The sequence below is a fragment of the Aethalodelphis obliquidens genome, unplaced genomic scaffold (assembly GCF_003676395.1).
Source record: "Aethalodelphis obliquidens isolate GAN/ISIS:26980383/991018 unplaced genomic scaffold, ASM367639v1 scaffold44, whole genome shotgun sequence".
NCBI lineage: Eukaryota > Metazoa > Chordata > Mammalia > Artiodactyla > Delphinidae > Aethalodelphis > Aethalodelphis obliquidens.
Window position 1 is genome coordinate 1,005,222 of NW_020837988.1, and position 22,771 is coordinate 1,027,992.

Genomic DNA, 22,771 nt, shown 5'->3' on the forward strand with positions numbered 1-22,771 from the left:
TAGAGGCGGAGAGATGAGGGACATGATAGCTAACGAGCACAGGTGTTCTTCTGGGGTGATGAAGTGGATTTTGGTGATGGTTGCGTAAGTCTGTGAATATACAGAAAGCCCTTGAATGTCTGACTTGAATTGGTGCTCTGTATGCTATGTGAGTGAAGCTGCTGACGTTAATAAAGCTGTGGGGAGAAATGGATCTCTCCGTGATCTAACTTCCATCATTCTCCCCAAACTCCGTCTTCTTCCTTCGCTGCTGAAGCAGCCTCCTCCCGAGGTTCCCCTTCCCCCTGTTCCCGAAGGTGGTGGCATCTGCTCGGCTGCCGCATGCTCTTCTTTCGCCTCACCTCTCCCACCTCATCACTCGCACTTCTGTTCTATTTGTTGTGATTTATTCACATTGTCCCTCCCCTAGGTCTGGAGATCGTGTCTCTGGCCTCTGTCGCTATAACTGGACCCTCGGCACCTCCGCAGTCCGTGCCCCATGATACAGCCGTGTTGACGGTCTTTCTGAAACACAGATCTGGTGTTCCTCGTCACCGTGAATCACCCCAGTGGTTCCCAGTGGCCCTTGGGGCTACGAGGCTCTTTGTGATTGAGACGCTGGTCACCATCGAAGCCTCTCTTCCTTTGCCTCAATCCGGCTCCCCTTCTTACACTTTTCTACTGGCTGCACAAGACTGTGCCAGTTACCCGGCTCTGCCATGCTGTTTGTAATCTATGGGCCTTTTTAAAAATTGAGTTACGACTCACGTGCCATAAAATCTACCCTCTCAGAGTGTACAGTTCAGTGGTTTTCAGTCTGTTCATGAGGTCCTGCCACCATCACCACTGTATGGTTTTCAGGGCATTCCTGTCAGCCCAGAAGATACCTGGTACCCGCTGTCACTCTCTTCCCATGTTCCCTTCCTCTGCCCTCTGCAACCACTCATCCACTTTCTGTCTCCACACTTTGGCCTATAAAATCATGCAATACGTGGCATTTTGTTACTGGCTTCTTTCACTTATCAGAATGTTTTTAAGTTTCCTCCATGTTGTAGCATGAGTCAGTAGTTCAGTCCGTATTATGGTCAAATAATATTCCATTGTGTGGATGCACCGCGTGTCACCAGTTGGTGGACATTTGGTTCCACTTTTTGGATAATAATGCTTATATGAAAATTTGTGCACAGGTTGTTGTGTGGCCTGTGTTTTCATTTGTCTTGGCTCCTGAAGTGGGAGAAGCACTGCCTGCATTTTCCTTTCCTCGCCCCTCATAGCACTTCTGACGCCACATGTGTGGGCTTTGCACACATCAGGCAGTTCCCTTTGACGCCAGTTGGATGTCCTATAATTCAGTTAAATTTGACACTATTTACCTAGGATCAGTATCACATCCCACAAGTTAAGGTCTCAGTCCCACAAGAGTGCGCCCACTTCAACGTCAGTCTAAAGTCCCAGGTTGTCGCCTGTACGTCTGACGAAGCGGCTATACATAGGAGTTCTCACCACTTCCTCCCTGGATTCCATGATTTGCTGGAATGGCTCACAGAACGTAGGGAAGCACTCACTGACATTCTACCAGTTAACCATTTTATTGTAAGGAATATAATAAGAGATGCAGGTGAGCAGCCAGATGAAGAGATGCACAGGGCCAGGTATGTGGGACGGAGCGCAGAGCTTCCCCGCGCCCTCCTGGCACACTGCTCTCCCGGCACCAGCTGTTCACCCACCTGGAGGCTCTCCAAGCGCTGTACTTTTGGGATTTTTATGGAGGCTTTATCCTGTGGGGATGATTGACTATAAATGTAATCTTCAGCCCCTGTCCCATCCCTGGAGGATGGGGGTGTGCTGCAAGTTCCCGGCTTCTGATCATGGATGGCTTGTTCTTTCGGGTGACCAGCCCCCATCCTGAAGCTGCCCAAGAGCCCACCCAGAGTCACCTCCTTGGAACCAAAGACAGTCCTGTCACCCAGGAAATCCCAAGGGATATAGGACCTCAGAGCCAGGAACTGGGGGCAGAGACCAAAATATATATATATATATATATATATATATATATATATATATTTCTATTTCTGTTATATCACAGGTATATAATTAAGAGTGGAATTTCTGGGTTATGTGCTAATTCTGTGTTTAGCATTTCAAGGAATTCCCATACTGTTTTCCAGAGCGGCTACACCATTAACCTGTTGGCTTTTACGATACTTTTTCTTCTGTTTGGACAGATTCCTGGTTCCTCTAGGCCTCCTGTGGCATGAGGCAAGTACATGGTCAAATGTCCAGGCTATAGACCAATCTGTAGGATACTGAGAGGGCCTTTGCATCCCCTCAACCCGTTGCCAAGCCCTGGCTAAAATACCTCCTTGTGGGTTTATAGATCCCCTTATTGTCAGGGCCACGATGGCATCCTATGGCTTAGCAAGGTTTGTACTTTAGAACGTGCCTAATAATATTTGCTGCTTAAGCAGTTTATGCCTCAGGGGAATGTTTGCCCTCTGAAGGCCCCTGGGCCGAGTGACCTGGACTCCAGTTCATTGCTAGGCTTGGGGAAGCTCTCGATGACGCATTTGCTTGATATATGGTAGATGCTAATAAAATGTGTTGGATGGATGCAGTCAAAATTCGCTCTGCAGTTAGTTGGCTAAGTCCGTGGATGTGAGACCTGCGGGTGCGGAGGACCGACCGTATTCTTTGGACGACACCGTTTACGTTGGGGCCTGAGCACCGCGGATGGTCCGGAGCATACGCCTGGTGGCTGCCCAGGGCCGACGGAGTGCGCGATTAGTCCCCAGTCAGACCTCTAGGCCAAGTGCGCCTGTCCCCTCCTCAAACGGCTAGGCAAGTTCCAGCACACTTGTGCTGTGGCTGCGCTCTCACCCTGTGGGCTCCGCTCTAAACCCCCGGGTGAGCTATAAAGGGCTCAGACTGACTGCAGACGTGCCCCAGGGGCCGCAGGCACCGGCCTCAGAAAGCGATGGTGGTGCCCCTGAGAAGGCACTGCACTCACGGGCCCCTGCATACAGCAGGGGTTTGACGTTCAGGGGGTGTGTGGCGTGGGACGTATGGGGGACCACACACGTGAAGAAACCACCGCAACCTTCCAAGTGACTCCTCTACACCCTTTATCAGTGTTGCTGTGCACGTCAGTCAGCAGCTGCGGAGCAGTTCTGAGATGCAGGCGCTGTGGGCTTGGCTGCATTCACGTGCCAGACAAGTGACTGACTTCTGAATACCAGCCATGACACTGGTTTAAAACGTATACCTTGGCAAAGAAATATACCATATCAGTGATTTCCGAGACCACTTACAAATAGTCAAAATTGCATTTGTTAAATTTGTGAAACCCCAGGATCTTCCGTACGGCTGTTACTGAGCCATCCTTGCTCTTCCTGTTCAGCCAGAAACTAGAAGGAAAGTTCCTGGGACCCTTCCCACTAACAGGCGTAGTTATGGCCTGTCTTCTCCTCTCGTTTCCACCATCTCTCCGGGTTTTCCCTGTCCCTCCAGTATCTTCCTAGTCAAATAAGGTCTCTGTGCATGTGTCATACCCTTGTCTGTCCTGCCTACTCAGGAATGGGAAGTAAAATGTATCTTTTAGACTATTTTGGGCTCCTGCCCCCCACCCAACCTTGAATGAGTCAGGGATTGGATACAGGGGAGAGGAATTAGATTCTGAATTCCCCTCCCACGAAAGTAAGTGAACAAACGCCCACAAGTCTGGGAGCACAGGTGTTCAGCTCCCTTTGGAACCTGTCCTTTGAACTTTGGTTTCCTTACCTCAGTTACATCGATATTTTAGAGCTTCATCCGTTTAAACACGTGTACATAATCTTCATAAAAAAAGACCAGTATGCATGAGGACATAGAGTTCTCCCTAGAGAACTCTCGTTGATTATAAATACCATCTTTGTGTCCACTTTTGTAAAGGTTATGGGATGGATAAAAATAGTTTCTCATTGGGGGTTAGGGTGAAGGATAAAGCATTTTTAACATTACTCTTGTGCAAAATTTCATGCAACTAAGATGAAAATACAGACAGTGACATAATATTCCTAAACAATAACAATGTTATAAATATTTCTGCTTTCTGATTTCAGGCTAATACTAGTGTTGTTTAGCTGACGCATTGTATTATCTGTCTGATTTATTTACTGTTTGTACCTGAGGTGGATAATTCCCTTAATTATTTGTTTATCCATTAAAATTTTCAATTCAGGAAAGGAAACAAAAAATTGTTTCTTAATCATGCTCTTTACGTGGTATCTTTACTTTGAATGTTTATTTACGAGTTTTATATCTTTTGTTGTTCAGGTCACCATATAAATAAATAGAGAAGTATAGGAAAACATTTTTTTCTGAATTGCAAAATAGTCTATTCTATAATAGTAGTGCAAGAGTCAGTTTTTGATTTCACCGTGTAGCTCCACAATGCTGTAGCAGAAATGGAGAAGGAAAAGTTTGAACTTCAAAAGCAGCACACTGAGAATATCCAAGAACTGCTCGAGGACACAAACGTACGTCTGACCAAAATGGAGGGCGAATACGTGGCACAAACACAGGCCACAGTAAGTCTTTTTTTTTTTGGTCTTTTCTTGTTGTGTTTATAAACTGTCCTGTTCATCTCCATGTCCCCATGCCTCCAGGATGTGTGCAGTGCATAAATAAGTATGTTACAGAATTAACAGGAGACATCTCACCTTCCCACTCGGCACGGGCTTACACGTGGCAGTGGACGGTCTCTCTGAGGTGTGCCGTGGGATTTCACCCTGGATTGTTTGATGCCACTGTTTTAAACCCACAGAAGCCTTAACAAATCTTTCTTCTTGTTTTCTTCGCTGACTTTCAACCTAGAGATAATTTCTTTTCTTGCTTTATTTCTGTTTTATTGTTTGTTTCAGTCTTTTTAACTGAAGACTTGATTGTTTTTCTGAAAACGTCTCATGCTAGTGTGAAGACAGTCAAATTGGAGATAGGAGTAGTGTGAGCGATTGAGGACAGGTTTTCTTAGTAGATTTGTCTTGACCGAGGAGCCAGACACGGATACCACATGGGTAAGCCCCAGAGTCCCCTTCTGAAAAGGATGCAGAAGGAGGGCACTGTAGTGCACAGCAGGAGACAGTAACTTTCTCCAAGGGAAGACGGGGAACCCCTGAGAGCCCCCTCAGTGAGCACTGCTTGCAGAGGGTAGGTCTGAGGGTGTGAATGTTGTCAGCCTTCAGAAGCTCAGCTGACTTCCTGAGATACAGAAGCCTGGGCAGGTGGGCTGAGGGGCAGGCGGGCTCAGGGGCCCCTGGGCCAGGGCTCCTCACGTCTGGGGCAAGTGCACCTTGTCAGTCTTGTTTCTGATATATGATACGACTTCGTGGTGTATGGAGCCCTGTGTCCTTCCCTGACCACTCAGCTCACCCGGGCCAGCCTGGCTTGGTCCAAAGTGCTTCCTTGAATTTAAAGCTGTGGAATTTGAGCAAGAGTCCATTACCGGGGCTTGTCTTGGAGACCCTAGGCCAGCTGAAGGGCCTGTGGCAGAGGGCTAAAGAAATGGGGTGCAGGATCCACAGTGATCTGGGGCCTGGGCTTTAGGTCTCGGGCTCAAATCCCAGATCCTTAAAGCCGTGAGTGCCATGCGAGCTCTTCAGATGTTTAGTTTCCTCATCTGTCAGATAGGGTAACAGTAGTAGTAAAGTGTAATACATGTCGTTGAAAATATTAAATAAATTAATATACATAAGTTATTTAATAAGAGCTCAATAGATAATTGTTAATGTCTTTGAAATAGATAATTGTTAATGTCTTTGAAAATGTAACATACAAGAAAAGTAATCAAGAGAGCCATATACATGAGAAAGTACTCAATTCAAGAAGTTAATCAATGTTTGCTCAAAGATGGCAGGTTGAACTTGGTGTTGGCCTCCATTCCCTCCCACAAAAATGGTAGTAAAGGGATAAAGGAAAAGGCATAGCCAGAAGGACAAAGAGAGTGTGAGGGCAATAAGATTCTGGAGTTGGAAAGGCGATGGATGAGCTGACACTGACCCAGCCGGTTCAAGAAAGCAGGACCCTGCGTCGGCATTGGGGAATCTAAGAAGCAAGCTGAGTTATACGTGGACCTGCCGGGGCTCAGAACCTGTTGTACTGCTCACCTCGGGAAGACGGGGTGCAGGTGCTGCTTCAGCACATGGAGAGCTGGGTGGTTTCAGATGCAGCTAGATGTGAGATTGGGGTGAGGAATACAAGCCGGCTTTTTATACCATTCCTCCTACTTTTGTACGTTTGAAATGTCCCATAGCAAAACTTTTTTAATGAAAAAATTAACAGCAAAAACCAGCCAGCTCTTTACATCCTCTCCCCCACATCGTGAAGCGTGGGCCTGCTTCTCACCCGCCTCAGCGGAAGATAGGAGGTTACCCTCCGGAGGGAACGGCAGCCTCTGGATTAGGACACGGGGGCACAGCTGGGATTTCTTAGCGCAGCATCTCTCTGTGTGCAGAGAGCATGTCCTTGGGGGGGCCCATGAGGGGCCAGGTTGTAACCCTCTCCCCACTTTCCACCGCAGAGAAAGCATCAAAAAATCAGGTCGCTTGTTATGAGGGGAAAAATGCTAAGCTGTCCTCAGATTTCTTCACCTCAGCGTTCCATGCCAGAAGACAGTGGAGCAACACTAAGAGATAAACTGAGAAAAAGCGTGGCCTAAGGCGGTTTTCAAGGGAAGGACACAAGCAGTTTCAAACATCAGCAAATACCTTTGATTTTTATCTGTGTTAAATGTCACTCCAGTGTCTCTAGGTGTGAGTATTGGGGGCATTATTTGAGCCCTTCAAATTTATGTTTTTCATTTTCCTTTAATTCCGATAAATTTATATACATTATTTCTTCAAAAAAGTCTATCCTTCCTACTCCTTGGGTCTTATTTTATGTTTTCTGTCTCCTTGTATTTTCTTCCTATCCTCTGCTCCTAGGATAGTTTCCCATTCTGATCTTATTCTTACCAATTAATTTTTTAGTAGATTTCCTTCTGCTGTATTTATTTTATATCTAATTGTATTTATTACACCTTTTATTTAAATTATTGTTGTTGTTTTCATGTCCAGTATTTTAATTTGGTTTTTCTTTCTCCCCTCCTCCTCCTTTATCTTCTTTAGGAATTTCCTGTTTTTCACATTGTTAATATATTCTTTATCTTCTTAAATATGCTTATTAGGCTTATTTGAAATTCTTGGTCCATCTGTTTAATTATTTGCCTTCAGAATATTATATATTACATATTACTACATTGTATATAGTTGCTATATATTTTATTATTTATATATACATGTATTGCTGGCTTTCTTTCATAGTTGTCTGAAGGTGTCTAATTATTTTGTACTGTGAGCTCATGTCCTTTGGGTTTATCCATTATTCTAAGGTGTATTGGGGAAAAGCTGGAAGACCAGATCCCTGTGGGGATCAATTATACTTTAAATAGTGAGGAGGAGGTGACCCTCAGGGCAGAGAGCCCCAGAAAGCATGGGACCACTGCTGAACTCTCCTTGGCAACTTCCCATTTGTAACACACAAACCTCTTTAACCCTAAGGAAAATGCAACTTGGGAGGGAGGGCATCTCCCTAGGTTGTAGTATATCAGTCCCCAAGCTTTGGAGAGAGAGATGATCTTTTGATGAAAGAAGGTCTTATTTTTAACTTATTCAGATTTATCAATCTTTTATAATTAGTGCTTTTTAAGTCTTTTTTTAATATAAATTTATTTATTTTATTTATTTATTTTTGGCCGCGTTGGGTCTTCGTTGCTGCGCGTGGGCTTCCTCTAGTTGCGGCGAGTGGAGGCCACTCTTTGTTGTGGTGTGCGGGCTTCTCATTGCGGTGGCTTCTCCTGTTGCAGAGCATAGGCTCTAGGCATGCGGGCTTCAGTAGTTGTGGTGCGCAGACTCAGTAGTTGTGGCTTGCAGGCTCTAGAGCATAGGCTCAGTAGTTGTGGTGCACAGGCTTAGTTGCTCCGCGGCATGTGGGATCTTCCCGGACCAGGGCTCGAACCCGTGTCCCCTGCATTGGCAGGCAGATTCTTAACCCCTGCACCACCAGGGAAGCCCTTTATGTCTTGTTAAACAAATCTTTCTCTTGTACAAGTGCAGAAAGGTTCACCTATATATTCTGCTAAAAGCTTTAAAGTTTTGTTTTTAACAGTGAGTTCTTAGTCCATGTGGAGCTATTTTTTGTGCCTGGTATGAGATAAGGATCTAATTTCATTATTTTCTACCTGGATGACCTTCTTCCCCACATGCCCTCCTCCCCCAATTCCTACTTTTGGCTAATTCCTCCTTTACTCATTGATCTGCCATGCTGTCAGCTGTCAGACTTCCATATATATGAGGGTCTTTCTTCTAGTTGGTTGGCTAATTTGTCTACCTCTGCTAGTATCATACAGTCTTCATTATTACAGCTTCATGGTTACTCTTGATGTCTGTTAGAGAAGTCTTCCTTTCTTCCTTGTCCATCAGAAGGGGCTTGATTATGCTGAGTCCTTTTCTTTTACATATACATTTAGAATCAGCTTTCCGAGTTGATAAAGAAAATAAAACCCAGGGGTCTCTTGAACTCCTTTTGTAATGTTTCTTCCTGAGTCTTTTATATTTTTGTCACATAAAATTTTTATACTTTTGTTGTATAAAAGACTCAGGAATAAATGTATATGTCATAACTTTTAACTCTTAACATGTATGTAATAAATATTTTATTATAGTTTATTGTACCTTGACTAGAACTTGCAGAAAATGTTAAATAATGGTGATGATAGTGGATTTAAAAATAAAGTTTTTTCTTTTGGAAAAAAATATACATGTACTCTCATTATTGAAAAGTTAGAAAAGTGATATAGTCAAAAAGAAAAAAAAAGAATGTCTACATAATAAAATTACTCTCATTGGAAGTGTGTGACAGTGCCCATTCTTCTACGTTTTGGGCCCAACAATGGGTGTTTTAATTAAAAACAAACAGACAGACAAACCAAAACTTTGCCAATTTGATAGGCATCTTAGTTTCCTAGACTGCTGTAAGAAATGACCACACACTTGGTATCTCAGAACAAGAGAAATTTATTGTCTCACAGTTCTGGAGGCTATAAGTCTGCACTCATGGTGTCCACAGGGCCCTGCCCTCCCTGAAATCTCCAGAGGAAGATCTTTCCTTGCCTCTTCCTATCTGGTTATCTTTTTTTTTTGTTTTTGTTTTTGTTTTTTTGATGATAGCCTTCCTAATGGGTACAAAGTGGTATCTCATAGTGGTTGGTTTTGATTTGCATTTCCCTCATGATTAGTAATGCTTAGCATCTTTTCATGTGCTTATTGGCCATTGTATATTAACTTTTGAGAAATGTCTATTCAAGTTCTTTGCTCTTTTTATGATTGTGTTGTTTGGTTTTTCCTTGTTATTGAGTTATAGGAGTTCTTTTTATATTCTGGGTGTCAATCCCTTATCAGATATATGATTTTTTTAAATTGCCTATTTAAAGACCGTCCAAATACAGTCACATTTTGAGGTGCTAAGGAGTTAGGACTTCAATGTATGAATTTGAAGGAAGACAATTCAGCCCATAACTATTGTATAAGTTAACAACAAATGTAGCATGCTGTATAAAAGTGAAAAAGCCTAAGTAGTTTTTGGCTCATGAGGTTAAATTTACCAGGCACCTAACATGACCAGGCATTGCAGTGGACCCTGGGGACAAAGTAGTAAACAAGAAGTCCCTTCCACAGTGTTCATGTTTCCATGGGGCGACAGCCAGTGAACAGCTACAGGTGTCCAGTAGTGATAAGTGGTGTGATGAAAAAGAAGCCACTGTAAGACATGCATTTAAATGGGGTGCTTTCAGCACTCCCTCCTTCGAGAGCACTAACTGCTGAACAATCATCGACAGGAAGACACTGGAACTCACCAAAAAAGATACCCGCATCCAAAGACAAAGGAGAAGCTGCAGTGAGACGGTAGGAGGGGCGCAATCACAATCAAATCAAGTCCCATAACTGCTGGGTGGGTGAGTCACAAACCGGAGAACATTTATACCACAGAAGTCCACCCACTGGAGTGAAGGTTCTGAGCCCCACGTCAGGCTTCCCAACCTGGGGGTCTGGCAACGGGAGGAGGAATTCCTAGAGAATCAGACTTTGAAGACTAGTGGGATTTGATTTCAGGACTTCAACAGGACTGGGGGAAACAGAGACTCCACTCTTGGAGGGCACACACAAAGTAGTGTGCGCATCGGGACCCAGGGGAAGGAGCAGTGACCCCACAGGAGACTGAACCAGACATACCTGCTAGTGTTGGAGGGTCTCCTGCAGAGGCAGGGGGTGGCTGTGTCTCACCATGAGGACAGGGACACTGGCAGCAGAAGTTCTGGGAAGTACTCCTTGGCATGAGCCCTCCCAGAGTCCGCCATTAGCCCCACCAAAGAGCCGAGTAGGCTCCAGTGTTGGGTCGCCTCAGGCCAAACAACCAACAGGGAGGGAACCCAGCCCCACCCATCAGCAGACAAGTGGATTAAAGTTTTACTGAGCTCTGCCCACCAGAGCAACAGCCAGCTTTACCCACCACCAGTCCCTCCCATCAGGAACCTTGCACAAGCCTCTTAGACAGCCTCATGCACCAGAGGGCAGACAGCAGAAGCAAGAAGAACTACAGTGCTGCAGCCTGTGGAGCAAAAACCACATTCACAGAAAGACAGATAAAATGAAAAGGCAGAGGACTATGTACCAGAAGAAGGAACAAGATAAAACCCCAGAAAAACAACTAAATGAAGTGGAGATAGGCAACCTTCCAGAAAAAGAATTCAGAATAATGATAGTGAAGATGATCCAGGACCTCAGAAAAAGAATGCAGGCAAAGATTGAGAAGATGCAAGAAACGTTTAATAAAGACCTAGAAGAATTAAAGAACAAACAGCTAGAAGAATTAAAGAACAAACAAACAGAGATGAACGATACAATAACTGAAATGAAAAATATACTAGAAGGAATCAATAGCAGAATAACTGAGGCAGAAGAATGGATGAGTGACCTGGAAGACAGAATGGTAGAATTCACTGCCATTGAACAGAATAAGCAAAAAGAATAAAAAGAAGACAACCTAAGAGACCTTTGGGACAATATTAAACGCAACAACATTTGCATTATAGGGGTCCCAGGAGAAGAGAGAGTCCAGGAAGCACAGAGAGCCCCAGGCAGGATAAACCCAAGGAGAAACATGCTGAGACACTTAGTAATCAAGCTGACAAAAATTAAAGACAAAGAAAAATTATTGAAAGCAACAGGGAAAAATGGCAACATACAAGGGAACTCCCATAACGTTAATAGCTGATTTCTCAGCAGAAACTCTACAAGCTGGAAGGGAGTGACACAGTATATTTAAAGTGATGAAAGGGAAGAACCTACAACCAAGATTACTCTACCCTGCAAGGATCTCATTCAGATTTGACGGAGAAATCAAAAGCTTTACAGACAAGCAAAAGATAAGAGAATTCACCACCAAATCAGCTCTACAACAAATGCTAAAGGAACTTCCCTAAGTGGGAAACACAAGAGAAGAAAAAGACCTACAAAAACAATTAAGAAAATGGTAATAGGAACATACATATCGATAATTACCTTAAACATGAATGGATTAAATGCTCCAACCAAAAGACACAGGATCGCTGAATGGATACAAAAACAAGACCCATATATATGCTGTCTACAAGAGATCCACTTCAGACCTAGAGACACATAGAGACTGGAAGTGAGGGGATGGAAAAAGATATTCCATGCAAATGGAAATCAAAAGAAAGCTGAAGTAGCAATACTTATATCAGATAAAATAGACTTTAAAATAAAGACTATTACAAGAGACGAAGAAGGACACTACATAACGATCAAGGGATCAATCCAAGAAGAAGATATAGCAATTATAAATATATATGCACCCAACAGAGGAACACCTCAAAACATAAGGCAACTGCTAACAGCTATAAAAGAGGAAGTTGAGAGTAACACAATAATAGTGGGGGACTTCAACACCTCACTTACACCAATGGACAGATCATCCAGACAGAAAATTAATAAGGAAACACAAGCTTCGAATGACACAATAGACCAGATAGATATAATTGATATTTATAGGACATTCCATCCAAAAACGGCAGATTACACTTTCTTCTCAAGTGCATGCAGAACATTCTCCAGGATAGATCACATCTTCGGTCACAAATCAAGCCTCGGTAAATTTAAGAAAATTGAAATCATATTAAGCATCTTTTCCGACCACAGTGCTATGAGATTAGAAATCAATTACAGGGGAAAAAACCGTGAAAAACACAAACACATGGAGGCGAAACAGTACGTTACTAAATAACCAAGAGATCACTGAAGAAATCAAAAAATACCTAGAGACAAATGACAATGAAAACACGATGATTGAAAACCTATGGGATGCAGCAAAAGCAGTTCTAAGAGGTAAGTTGATAGCAATACAAGCCCACCTCAAGAAACAAGAAAAACCTCAAATAAACAAACTTACCTTACACCTAAAGGAACTAGAGAAAGAAGAACAAACAAAACCCAAAGTTAGTAGAAGGAAAGAAATCATGAAGATCAGAGCAGAAATAAATGAAATAGAAACAAAGAAAACAATAGCAAAGATCAATAAAACTAAAAGCTGGTTCTTTGAGAAGATAAACAAAATTGATACACCTTTAGCCAGAGTTATCAAGAGAAAGAGGTAGAGGACTCAAATCAATAAAATTAGAAATGAAAATGAGAAGTTACAATGGACACCGCAGAAATACAAAGCATCATAAGAGACTACTACAAACAACTCTATGCCAATAAAATGGACAACCTGAAGAAATGGACAAATTCTTAGAAAGGTATAACCTTCCAAGACTGAACCAGGAAGAAATAGAAAATATGAACAGACCAATCACAAGGAATGAAATTGAAACTCTGATTAAAAATCTTCCAACAAACAAAATTCCAGGACCATATGGCTTCACAGGTGAATTCTATCAAACATTTGGAGAAGAGCTAACATCCATCCTTCTTAAACTCTTCCAAAAATTGCAGAGGAGGAACACTCCCAAACTCATTCTACGAGGCCACCATCACCCTGATACCAAAACCAGACAGAGAAACTACAAAAAAAGAAAATTACAGAGCAATATCACTGATGAACACAGATGCCAAAGTCCTCAACAAAATACTAGCAAACAGCATCCAACAACACATTAAAAGGATCATACACCATAATCCAGTGGGATTTATCCCAGGGATGCAGGGATTTCTTCAATATACGCAAGTCAATCAATGTGATACAGCATATTAACAAATTGAAGAAGAAAAACCATATGGTCATCTCACCAGATGCAGAAAAAGCTTTTGACAAAATTCAACACTGATTTATGATAAAAACTCTCCAGAAAGTAGGCATAGAGGGAACTTTCCTCAACATAATAAAGGCCATATACAACAAACCCACAGCTGACATCATTCTTAATGGTGAAAAACTGAAAGCATTTCCTCTAAGATCAGGAAGAAGACAAGGATGTCCCCTCTAGCCACTATTATTCAACATAGTTTTGGAAGTCCTAGCCATGGCAATCAGAGAAGAAAAAGAAATAAAAGGAATCCAAATTGGAAAAGAAGAAGTAAAACTCACTGTTTGCAGATGACATGATACTATACATAGAGAATCCTAAAGATTCCACCAGAAAGCTACTAGAGCTAATCAATGAATTTGGTAAAGTTGCAGGATACAAAATTAATGCACAGAAATCTCTTGCATTTCTATACACTAACAACGAAAGATCAGAAAGAGAAATTAAGTAAACAATCCCATTCACCATTTCAACAAAAAGAGTAAAATATCTAGGAATAAACCTACCTAAGGAGATAAAAGACCTGTACTCAGAAAACTATAAGACACTGATGAAAGAAATTAAAGATGAAACAAACAGATGGAGAGATGTACCATGTTCTTGGATTGGAAGAATCAACATGGTGAAAATGACTGTACTATCGAAAGCAATCTGCAGATTCAATGCAATCCCTATCAAACTACCAATGGCAATTTTCACAGAACTAGAACAAAAAATTTCACAATTTGTATGGAAACACAAAAGGCCACAAATAGCCAAAGCAATCTTGAGAAAGAAAAACGGAGCTGGAGGAATCAGGCTCCCTGGCTTCAGACTATACTACAAAGCTACAGTAATCAAGACAATATGGTACTGACACAAAAACAGAAATATAGATCTTTGCAACAGGATAGAAAGCCCAGAGGTAAACCCATGCACCTATGGTCAACTAATCTATGACAAAGGAGGCAAGGGTGTACAATGGAGAAAAGACAGTCCCTTCATAAGTGGTGCTGGGAAAACTGGACAGCTACATGTAAAAAAATGAAATTAGAACACTCCCTAACACCATACACAAAAATAAACTCAAAATGGATTCAAGACCTAAATGTAAGACCGGACACTGTCAAACTCTTAGAGGAAAACATAGGAAGAACACTCTTTGACATAAATCACAGCAAGATCTTTTTTGATCCACCTCCTAGAGTAATGGAAATAAAAACAAAAATAAACAAATGGGACCTAATGAACCTTAAAAGCTTTTGCAAAGCAAATGAAACTACAAACAAGATGAAAAGACAACCCTCAGAATGGGAGAAAATATTTGCAAATGAATCAGCAGACAAACGATTACTCTCCAAAATATATAAACAGCTCATGCAGCTCAGTATTAAAAAAACAAACAACCCAATCCAAAAATGGGCAGAAGACCTAAATAGACATTTCTCCAAAGAAGACATACAGATGGCCAAGAAGCACATGAAAACATGCTCAACATCACTAATTATTAGAGAAATGCAAATCAAAGCTACAATGAGATATCACCTCACACCAGTTAGAATGGGCATCATCAGAAAATCTACAAACAACGAATGCTTGAGAGGGTGTGGAGAAAAGGGAACCCTCTTGCACTGTTGGTGGGAATGTAAATTTATACAGTCACTGTGGAGACCAGTATGGAGAGTCCTTAAAAACCTAAAAATAGAATTACCATATGACCCAGCAATCCCACTTCACTATTGGGCATATACCCAGAGAAAACGATAATTCAAAGAGACGCATGCACCCCAATGTTCATTGCAGCACTATTTACAATAGCCAGGTCATGGAAGCAACCTAAATGCCCATCGACATACGAATGGATGAAGAAGATGAGGTACAAATATACAATGGAATATTACTTAGCCATAAAAAGGAACGCATTTGGGTCATTTGTAGAGACGTGGATGGATCTAGAGACTGTCATACAGAGTGAAGTAAGTCAGAAAGAGAAAAATATCGTATATTAACTCACATATGTGGAACCTAGGAAAATGGTACCGATGAACCAGTTTGCATGGCAGAAATAGAGACACAGATGTAGAGAACAAACATATGGACACCAAGCGTGTCAGGAAAGCAGTGGGGGTGGGTGGTGGTGGGGGTGGGATGAACTGGGAGATTGGGATTGACATGTGTACACTGATATGTATAAAATTGATAACTAATAACAACCTGCTGTATAAAAAATAAATAAAATTCCAAAGAAAATCAGTGGGGTGATTTCATCCTCAAGGAGGTGGAAATTGTTTCTTGGGATTACAAAATTTAGATATTATAATGGATTGTGACCCTCCAGCGGGCATAGTTTGTAAACAGCAAGACTGTGGTATTAAAATTTCATAGTAGGGGATGATTAGAAGAAAAATATCTAAACTGGCTTCTTAGTTAATTAAGTAATGGCAATAATTGTTTTTTTTTTTTTTTTTTTTTTTTTTGCGGTACGCGGGCCTCTCACTGTTGTGGCCCCTCCCGTTGCGGAGCACAGGCTCCGGTCGCGCAGGCTCAGCGGCCATGGCTCACGGGCCCAGCCGCTCTGCGGCATGTGGGATCTTCCCGCACCGGGGCACGAACTCGCGTCCCCTGCATCGGCAGGCGGACTCCCAACCACTGCGCCATCAGGGGAGCCCTGGCAATAGGTTGAGCAACACTGGTATGTGGAATAAAGCAGAGGCGAGCGCTGCTGCAGACAGGTGCTGGGGAGCCTTTCTTCTGAAGGTGCGATGCTTACACAGCGCCTTTGAGAAGTATGGGGGCTGTGCGATCCTCTGGGAAAAGCGTTTCGGGCAGAAGGAATGGCCTGTGCAAAGATCCGAAAGCTGGGACTGTCCGGCAAGTTCATAGAAGAGCAAGGGGCAGTGCGGACGGGGCTCTGGGAGCAGAAAGGAGCAGAAAGGAGCGTGGTAGGAAAATTCGTCAGTGGGCAAATCAGGGAAAACCCTGTATTGGGTTATTGTTAACAATCCTTCATACAGTTCAGTGAATTTCTGGTATATTTGTATTGAATTTGTATTGGATTGAGCACGTGAAAGTGGTTCCCTCTGACTATTATTTTTAAAGAATCTGTTTTGCTCTGTGCGGAGAACAAACTCTGGGTGGCCAAGAATGGGAGCCGGGAGACCAAGCAGGATGCTGGTGTCATAGGTACAGGAGGGAGAGGTGGGCGGCTTGGCCTTGGGTGTCAGTGAAGAGGTGGGAACTGCCAAGTGCTGCTACTGTGCCCTGGGATGGGGAAGCCTGAAAGTGGGTCAGGTTTACTAGGGGGAAAAACCAAGGGTTTATTTTCTGGATAATCAGCATAGTGATGATATTCAAAGCCATGAGCAAAACCCAGATTTATATCTGAAATACATTTTCGTCATCTCAACATCCTAAATTTTCACAAAAGTGAATAAATATATTAAGTAATTTTAGGGTTGAAATTTATGAAACATATTGATTGTCTAAAATGCCTACTGCACTGTTATATTTCATTAGTTGAATATCATTGAGTAATAGCTTTCACAGTGGAATTTTAATTTTTATCAATTTGGGATGTAAAGTAAAGTGATACTTTGGGGCCAAGAGGTCACTGTTAGAGAAACTTCATTATATTTTTAATGAAAGTTGAATTTAAACATTAGCATTCAGACCTTGTCATTAGGTAACAGTAAGTATAGAGAGAAATGGACAGAGTCTGTCAGCAGCACTGAATTTAAGAATCATCAAAACTAGGCAGATCTTGCTGAGCCGCTCCTGATTTAACAGTTAAACAAGGTGGAGTTCAAGGCATGGCTCCAGATGGAAGGTGAGCCTGTCACTGAGATTGAGTTCCTGTGTTTTGTTCTTTCAGGCTTTTTTGTTTTTTTGTTGGGTCTTATTCTGTTTCCGTGCCATTTATCGTAAGCAGACAATTGTATAGATGATTAGACTCATGTCTTTTGGTATTGGCAGGGATTTTCTTGTGTGAAATTAGTAATTAAACATGTAAACACTGGATTTTGTTTTTTTTTTAGTTTTGAACTGTATTAAATTTATTTAGATAAACAGAACACAAGATAATGTTGATAGAAAAGTGACATTTTTATAACTAAATCAGTGTGGAGTAGCATGTTACATTGCTCTTCTACTTGGAAGTGTTCCAAGTTCTTTTGAAATAAGATATATAATTCTTCATTATTTAGTCTTAAACAGAGTCCCTTAAACACTGGGTTTTTAAAACAATATATTAGAACTTAGAAATATGAAAATGATAGCAAAATTCTTAGATGCTTGGGGAGGGGACAGCTGTAAAGTACAGGGCTCTCTTCATACCAGGGTTTAGACACACGAAGTCTGTGAGTAGATTTATTGAGATTTTAGGCTTTATTAGTGGAATTCTTTACCCATTTCTGTACCATGGATGCCACTGGCCATCTTGTGAAGTTTATGCACCCCTACTCAGAATAATATTTGAAAATTTAATAAAATATATGAGATTGCAAAGCAATTATATTGAGTTACAGTCATCAAAATATTAATAAATCAAAGCCATGATAAAGTAATACATATGCTTCTAAACTAATGCAGTACATTTCAAGATGTAGCAGTGGGCCTGATAACTATTGTAATTTATGAATAATGAGGAGGACCAACCATATTAGTGATTATCCCACACTGCATGGTCTATGGAAATATCTATGTTCCTGTTATTCATAGGTCTTGCTCATACTAACTTGGTTGTTGGCTGTGTTCATAGTTAAAGGGAAATGCTGAAGGTCAGTTAGTTAGGGGACTGAAAATAAAGAGGAGCTATTTTTTTCCATTCAGAGTCCCCGACACTCTGAATTCTATTCATGGAGCTGAATCAAGTTTAAAGAGTATCAAAAGGGCCTAGACACATGAAGTATTGTGTTAACTATTATTAACTGTTATTGTTAGTGGCATGTGGTGCTTCATACAGCAGCTCGTCACTCTCTGAGATGGCCAGGGTTTGTCATTTTATAGTCGCCACCAGAATTTTTCTCCCAGCCTCACAATTTTAAAGAAAAAACTCCCACATAGCACCAGTTCATCATTTTGAACAAGATGACCTTTTAGAAAAATAGATTTTATTTTTTAGGACAGTTTTAGATTTACAGCAAACTTGAGAAGATGGTACAGAGAGTCCCTATATACCCCACACCCAACTTCCCCTCTTTGTAACATCTTACGTTATTTTGGTACAGTTGTTACAATCAGTGAATCCACAGGATACCTTAATAAACTGAAGTCCATAGTTTATTCCGTTTTCCTTAATTTTTACCTAATGCCCTTTTTCTTTTCCGGGATCTCATCCAGATACCACATTGTATTTTCTGCTTAAGTTCCTTTTGGTTGTGGCAGTTTCTCAGACTTCCCTTGTTTTTAACAGCCTGGACAGTTTTGAGGAGGACTGGTCAGGAATATTGTATAATGCCCTGTATTGGAATTTGTCTCATGTTTTTCTCATGATTAGACTGGGGCTATGGGTTGAGGCAGTAAGATCACGGAGGTACAGTGGTGTTCTCGGCATATCACATCAAGGGTATATGCTACTAATGACTTACTGTGGATGTTAACCTTGATCATCTGGCCGAGGTAGCGTTTGTTAGGTTTTCCACCGTGAAGGCATTCCCTCCTTGCCTTTCCATACTGTCCTCTTTGGAAGGAAGTACCTATGTGCAGCCTGTGCATAAGAAGTAGGGAGTTATACTCTCCATACTTGAGGGTGGAGTATCTATGTAAATTATTTGGAGTTTTTCTGCATGGGAGATTTGTCTCTTCTCCCTCATTTATTAATTTATGGAATCATTTATTTTTATCAGTATGGACTCATGGATGTTTATCTTATGCTCTGGGCTATAATCCAATATTCCTTTATTTTGTTGCTTCAGTTGTTCCAGCTTCAGCCGTTGGGAGACCCTACAGAGGCCCCTCTGCCCCTTTGACCCACCCCATCAATGTGGGTTATATGGAGATGGTATTAGAAACCAAGATCTGTTTGCTGGGTGTGTACTTATTACTGCTGGGGTGTCATTTCTTTTATGTCCTCTCACCAGACAGAGTATTTGCGTATATATAAACCTGTATATATATGCATATACTATAAACATTAGTATATGTAACCATCTGTATCTGTATTAAGCTAAACATAATCTCTTAATGATGTCTGTAACTGTAAACCATTACCACATGGATTATTCTAGCCTTTTCCTCCCCTCTGTAAATTCTCAATCCAACATTGGAAACTTGGCCTCCACCATCATCTTCTAATTGTTCAATTTCAGTGTACAGAAATGGATATAATCAGAGTTGTTGACCCATATCTCCATGGGAACCAACTTTGTCAACTAGGGAACAGTGCTTACGTGCAATTCCTTTTGCCTTTGGTCTCACAGATGCCACTCATTTCAAACTTGTGTAGGTCATCACCTTTCCCGCTACCCCTTCAAAGAGGTTTTTATGTATTTGTAATAGAACTAGATTCTTTTTTCACAGCCTGCATTTCTTCTGGGGAAGAATGTGCCAGTTCTCTTGGCATATTAGATTTTGAACCTGGAAGATTTATGATTTTTCCACTTTTCATCTCCTGCATTTAGTATTTTACTCAATCATACTATTTACTTCTCTGAAAATTTTCCTGGACCTGCTCTCTCCCCTTCTGTTTCCACAGCTACCACTTGAGTTCAGGCCATTGTTGCCTCATTCCGGGATATTCCAGTAGCCTGCCGGTTGCTCTCCCATTCTCCTCTTGTTCCAGATCCCACAAGTGCAGTTTGTCCCATTTTCCCATGACCGAGAACTTGAATTACTAATCTAATGCCTATTATAACTTCTGTCTACAAGCCATGTCCTTTTAAGAACTCCAACCTCGTCTTCCGAGTGCCACCTCTGAGTTCACAATGTGGGAAGATATTCTTTGTACCCAAGGTAATCTGTTTGTTCCTTCTCTGATCCTGCAGTTATAAACTCTGGAATTCCCCTCCAACACTTTGTTACAGCCTGAAAAATGTGATTCTACATCAGCATCTTTTTATGATTCTACATCAGCGTCTTTTTTTTGGGGGGGGTGTACACGGGCCTCTCACTGTTGTGGCCTCTCCCGTCACGGAGCACAGGCTCCGGACGTGCAGGCTCAGCGGCCATGGCTCACGGGCCCAGCCGCTCTGCGGCATGTGGGATCTTCCTGGACCGGGGCACGAACCCATGTCCCCTGCATCGGCAGGCGGACTCTCAACCACTGCGCCACCAGGGAAGCCCGCTCATTTCTTTTTAGTGCTGAACAATGTTCCATCCTCTGCATGTACCAGTTTATCCACTCACCTACTGAAGGGCATCTTAGTTGCTTCCAAATTTTGGCAGTTATGAATACAAAGCTGCTATAAACATCTGTGTGCAGGGACTTCCCCGGTGGTCCAGTGGTTAAGACTCTGTGCTCCCAATGCAGGGGGCCCTGGTTCGATCCCTGGTCAGGGAACTAGATCCCACATGCTGCAACTAAAAAAAGATCCCACATTCAGCTAAAGATCCCGCATGAGGCAATGAAGATCCTGTGTGCCCCGACTAAGACCCAGTGCAGCCAAATAAATAAATAAATTAAAACAAGACAAAACATCTGTGTGCATATTTTTGTATGGACACAAGTTTTTAACTCATTTGGGTAAATACCAAAGAGCATGATTCCTGGATTGTATAGTAAGAGTATGTTTTATGAGAAACTGCCAGACTGCCTTCCAAGATGGCTGCACTACTTTGCATTCCTGCCAGTAATGAATGAGAGTCCCTGTCGTTCCACATACTTGTCAGCATTTGTTGTCAGTATTCTGGATTTTGGCCATTCTAATGGGTGTGTAGTGGTATTTCATTGTTTTAATTTGCATATCCATGATGATATATGATGACATGTGATATGACATCCTTTCATATGCTTATTTGTCATCTGTATATCTTCTCTGGTGAGGTGTCTAAGTCTTTGACCCATTTTTTAATTAGTTTTTTATTTTATTATTGTTAAATTTTGAGTTCTTTGTATATTTTGGAAAACAGTCCTTCATCAGATGTGTCTTTTGCAAATAGTTTTCTTAGTCTGTGGCTTACATTCTAATCCCCCTTTTTTTTTTTTTTTTTTTTTTTTTTTGCGGTACGCGGACCTCTCACTGCTGTGGCCTTTCCCGTTGTGGAGCACAGGCTCCGGACGTGCAGGCTCAGCGGCCATGGCCCAAGGGCCCAGCCACTCCACGGCATGTGGCATCTTCCCAGACGGGGTCACGAACCCGTGTCCCCTGCACTGGCAGGTGGACTCTCAACCACTGTGCCACCAGGGAAGCCCATGTTCTAATCCTCTTAATATATATTATCTTTTATGGAATAGAAAATTTTAATTTTAATGAAGTCCAATTTATCAATTTTTTTTTTCATGCATTGTGCCATGGACGTTGTGTCTAAAAAGTCATTGCCAAACTTAAGATAATCTAGGTTTTTCATATGTTATCTTCTAGGATTTCTGTAGTTTTGCATTTTGCATTTAGGTCTGTGATCTGTTTTGAGATAGTTTTTAAGATGTGTCTAGATTCTTTTTTTTTGCACATGGTTGTCCATCTGTTCTAGCACCATTTGTTAAAAAGACTATCTTTGCTCCATTGTATTGCCTTTGCTCCTTTGTCAAAGATCAGCAGACTGTATTTATGGGGGTCTCTTTCTGGCCTCTCTGTTCTGTTCCGTTGATCTATTTGTCTTTTCTTTTGACAGTACCACAGTGTTTTGATTACTGTAGCCTTATAATAAGTCTTGAAGTAGGCAGTGTCAGTCCTCCAACTTCGTTCTTCTCTTTCAATTTTGTATTGGCTATTTTGTGTCTTTTGTCTCTCCATATAAACTTTAAGAGCAGTTTGTCCATATCCGTAAAATAACTTGCTGGGATTTTGATTGGTATTGCATTAAATCTGTAGATCAACTTGGGAATAACTGACATTGACATTATTGAATCTTCCTATCCATGAACATGGACTATCTTTCCATTTATTTAGTTCTTTGATTTTTCTCATTCTTTCATCAGAGATTTGTAGTTTACCTCATGTAGATCTTGTACATATTTTGTTATAGTTGTATGTATTTGATTTTTTGGAGTGCTAATGTAAATAGTGTTGTGTTTTTAATGTCAAATTCCCCTTGTTTATTACTAGGAAAAGTGATTGACTTTTGTATATTAACCTTGTATCCTGCAACCAAGCTATAGTGACTTATTATTTCCAAGGGTTTTTTTTGTTTTTCCCTTCCCCATCTTTCCCCTTTGGTAGCCATAAGTTTGTTTTCTGTCTGTGAGTCTGTTTCTGTTTTGTATATAGATCCTCTCTTCATTTGTATTATTTTTTAGATTCCACATATGATTGATATCATGTAATA

The 22,771-nt window shown here is 41.5% G+C and overlaps 1 protein-coding gene across 26 annotated transcripts in view; it reads left to right on the forward strand.

Moving 5' to 3' along the window:
* Positions 1–22,771, forward strand: part of CEP112 (centrosomal protein 112) — a 422,076-nt gene that overhangs the window by 78,011 nt on the left and 321,294 nt on the right. For all 26 annotated transcript variants that reach the window (XM_027080441.1, XM_027080442.1, XM_027080431.1 and 23 more), the window contains one exon: positions 4,401–4,544. In XM_027080441.1, the coding sequence (XP_026936242.1) occupies positions 4,401–4,544 (144 nt within the window). The remainder of the gene's footprint in view (positions 1–4,400; positions 4,545–22,771) is intronic.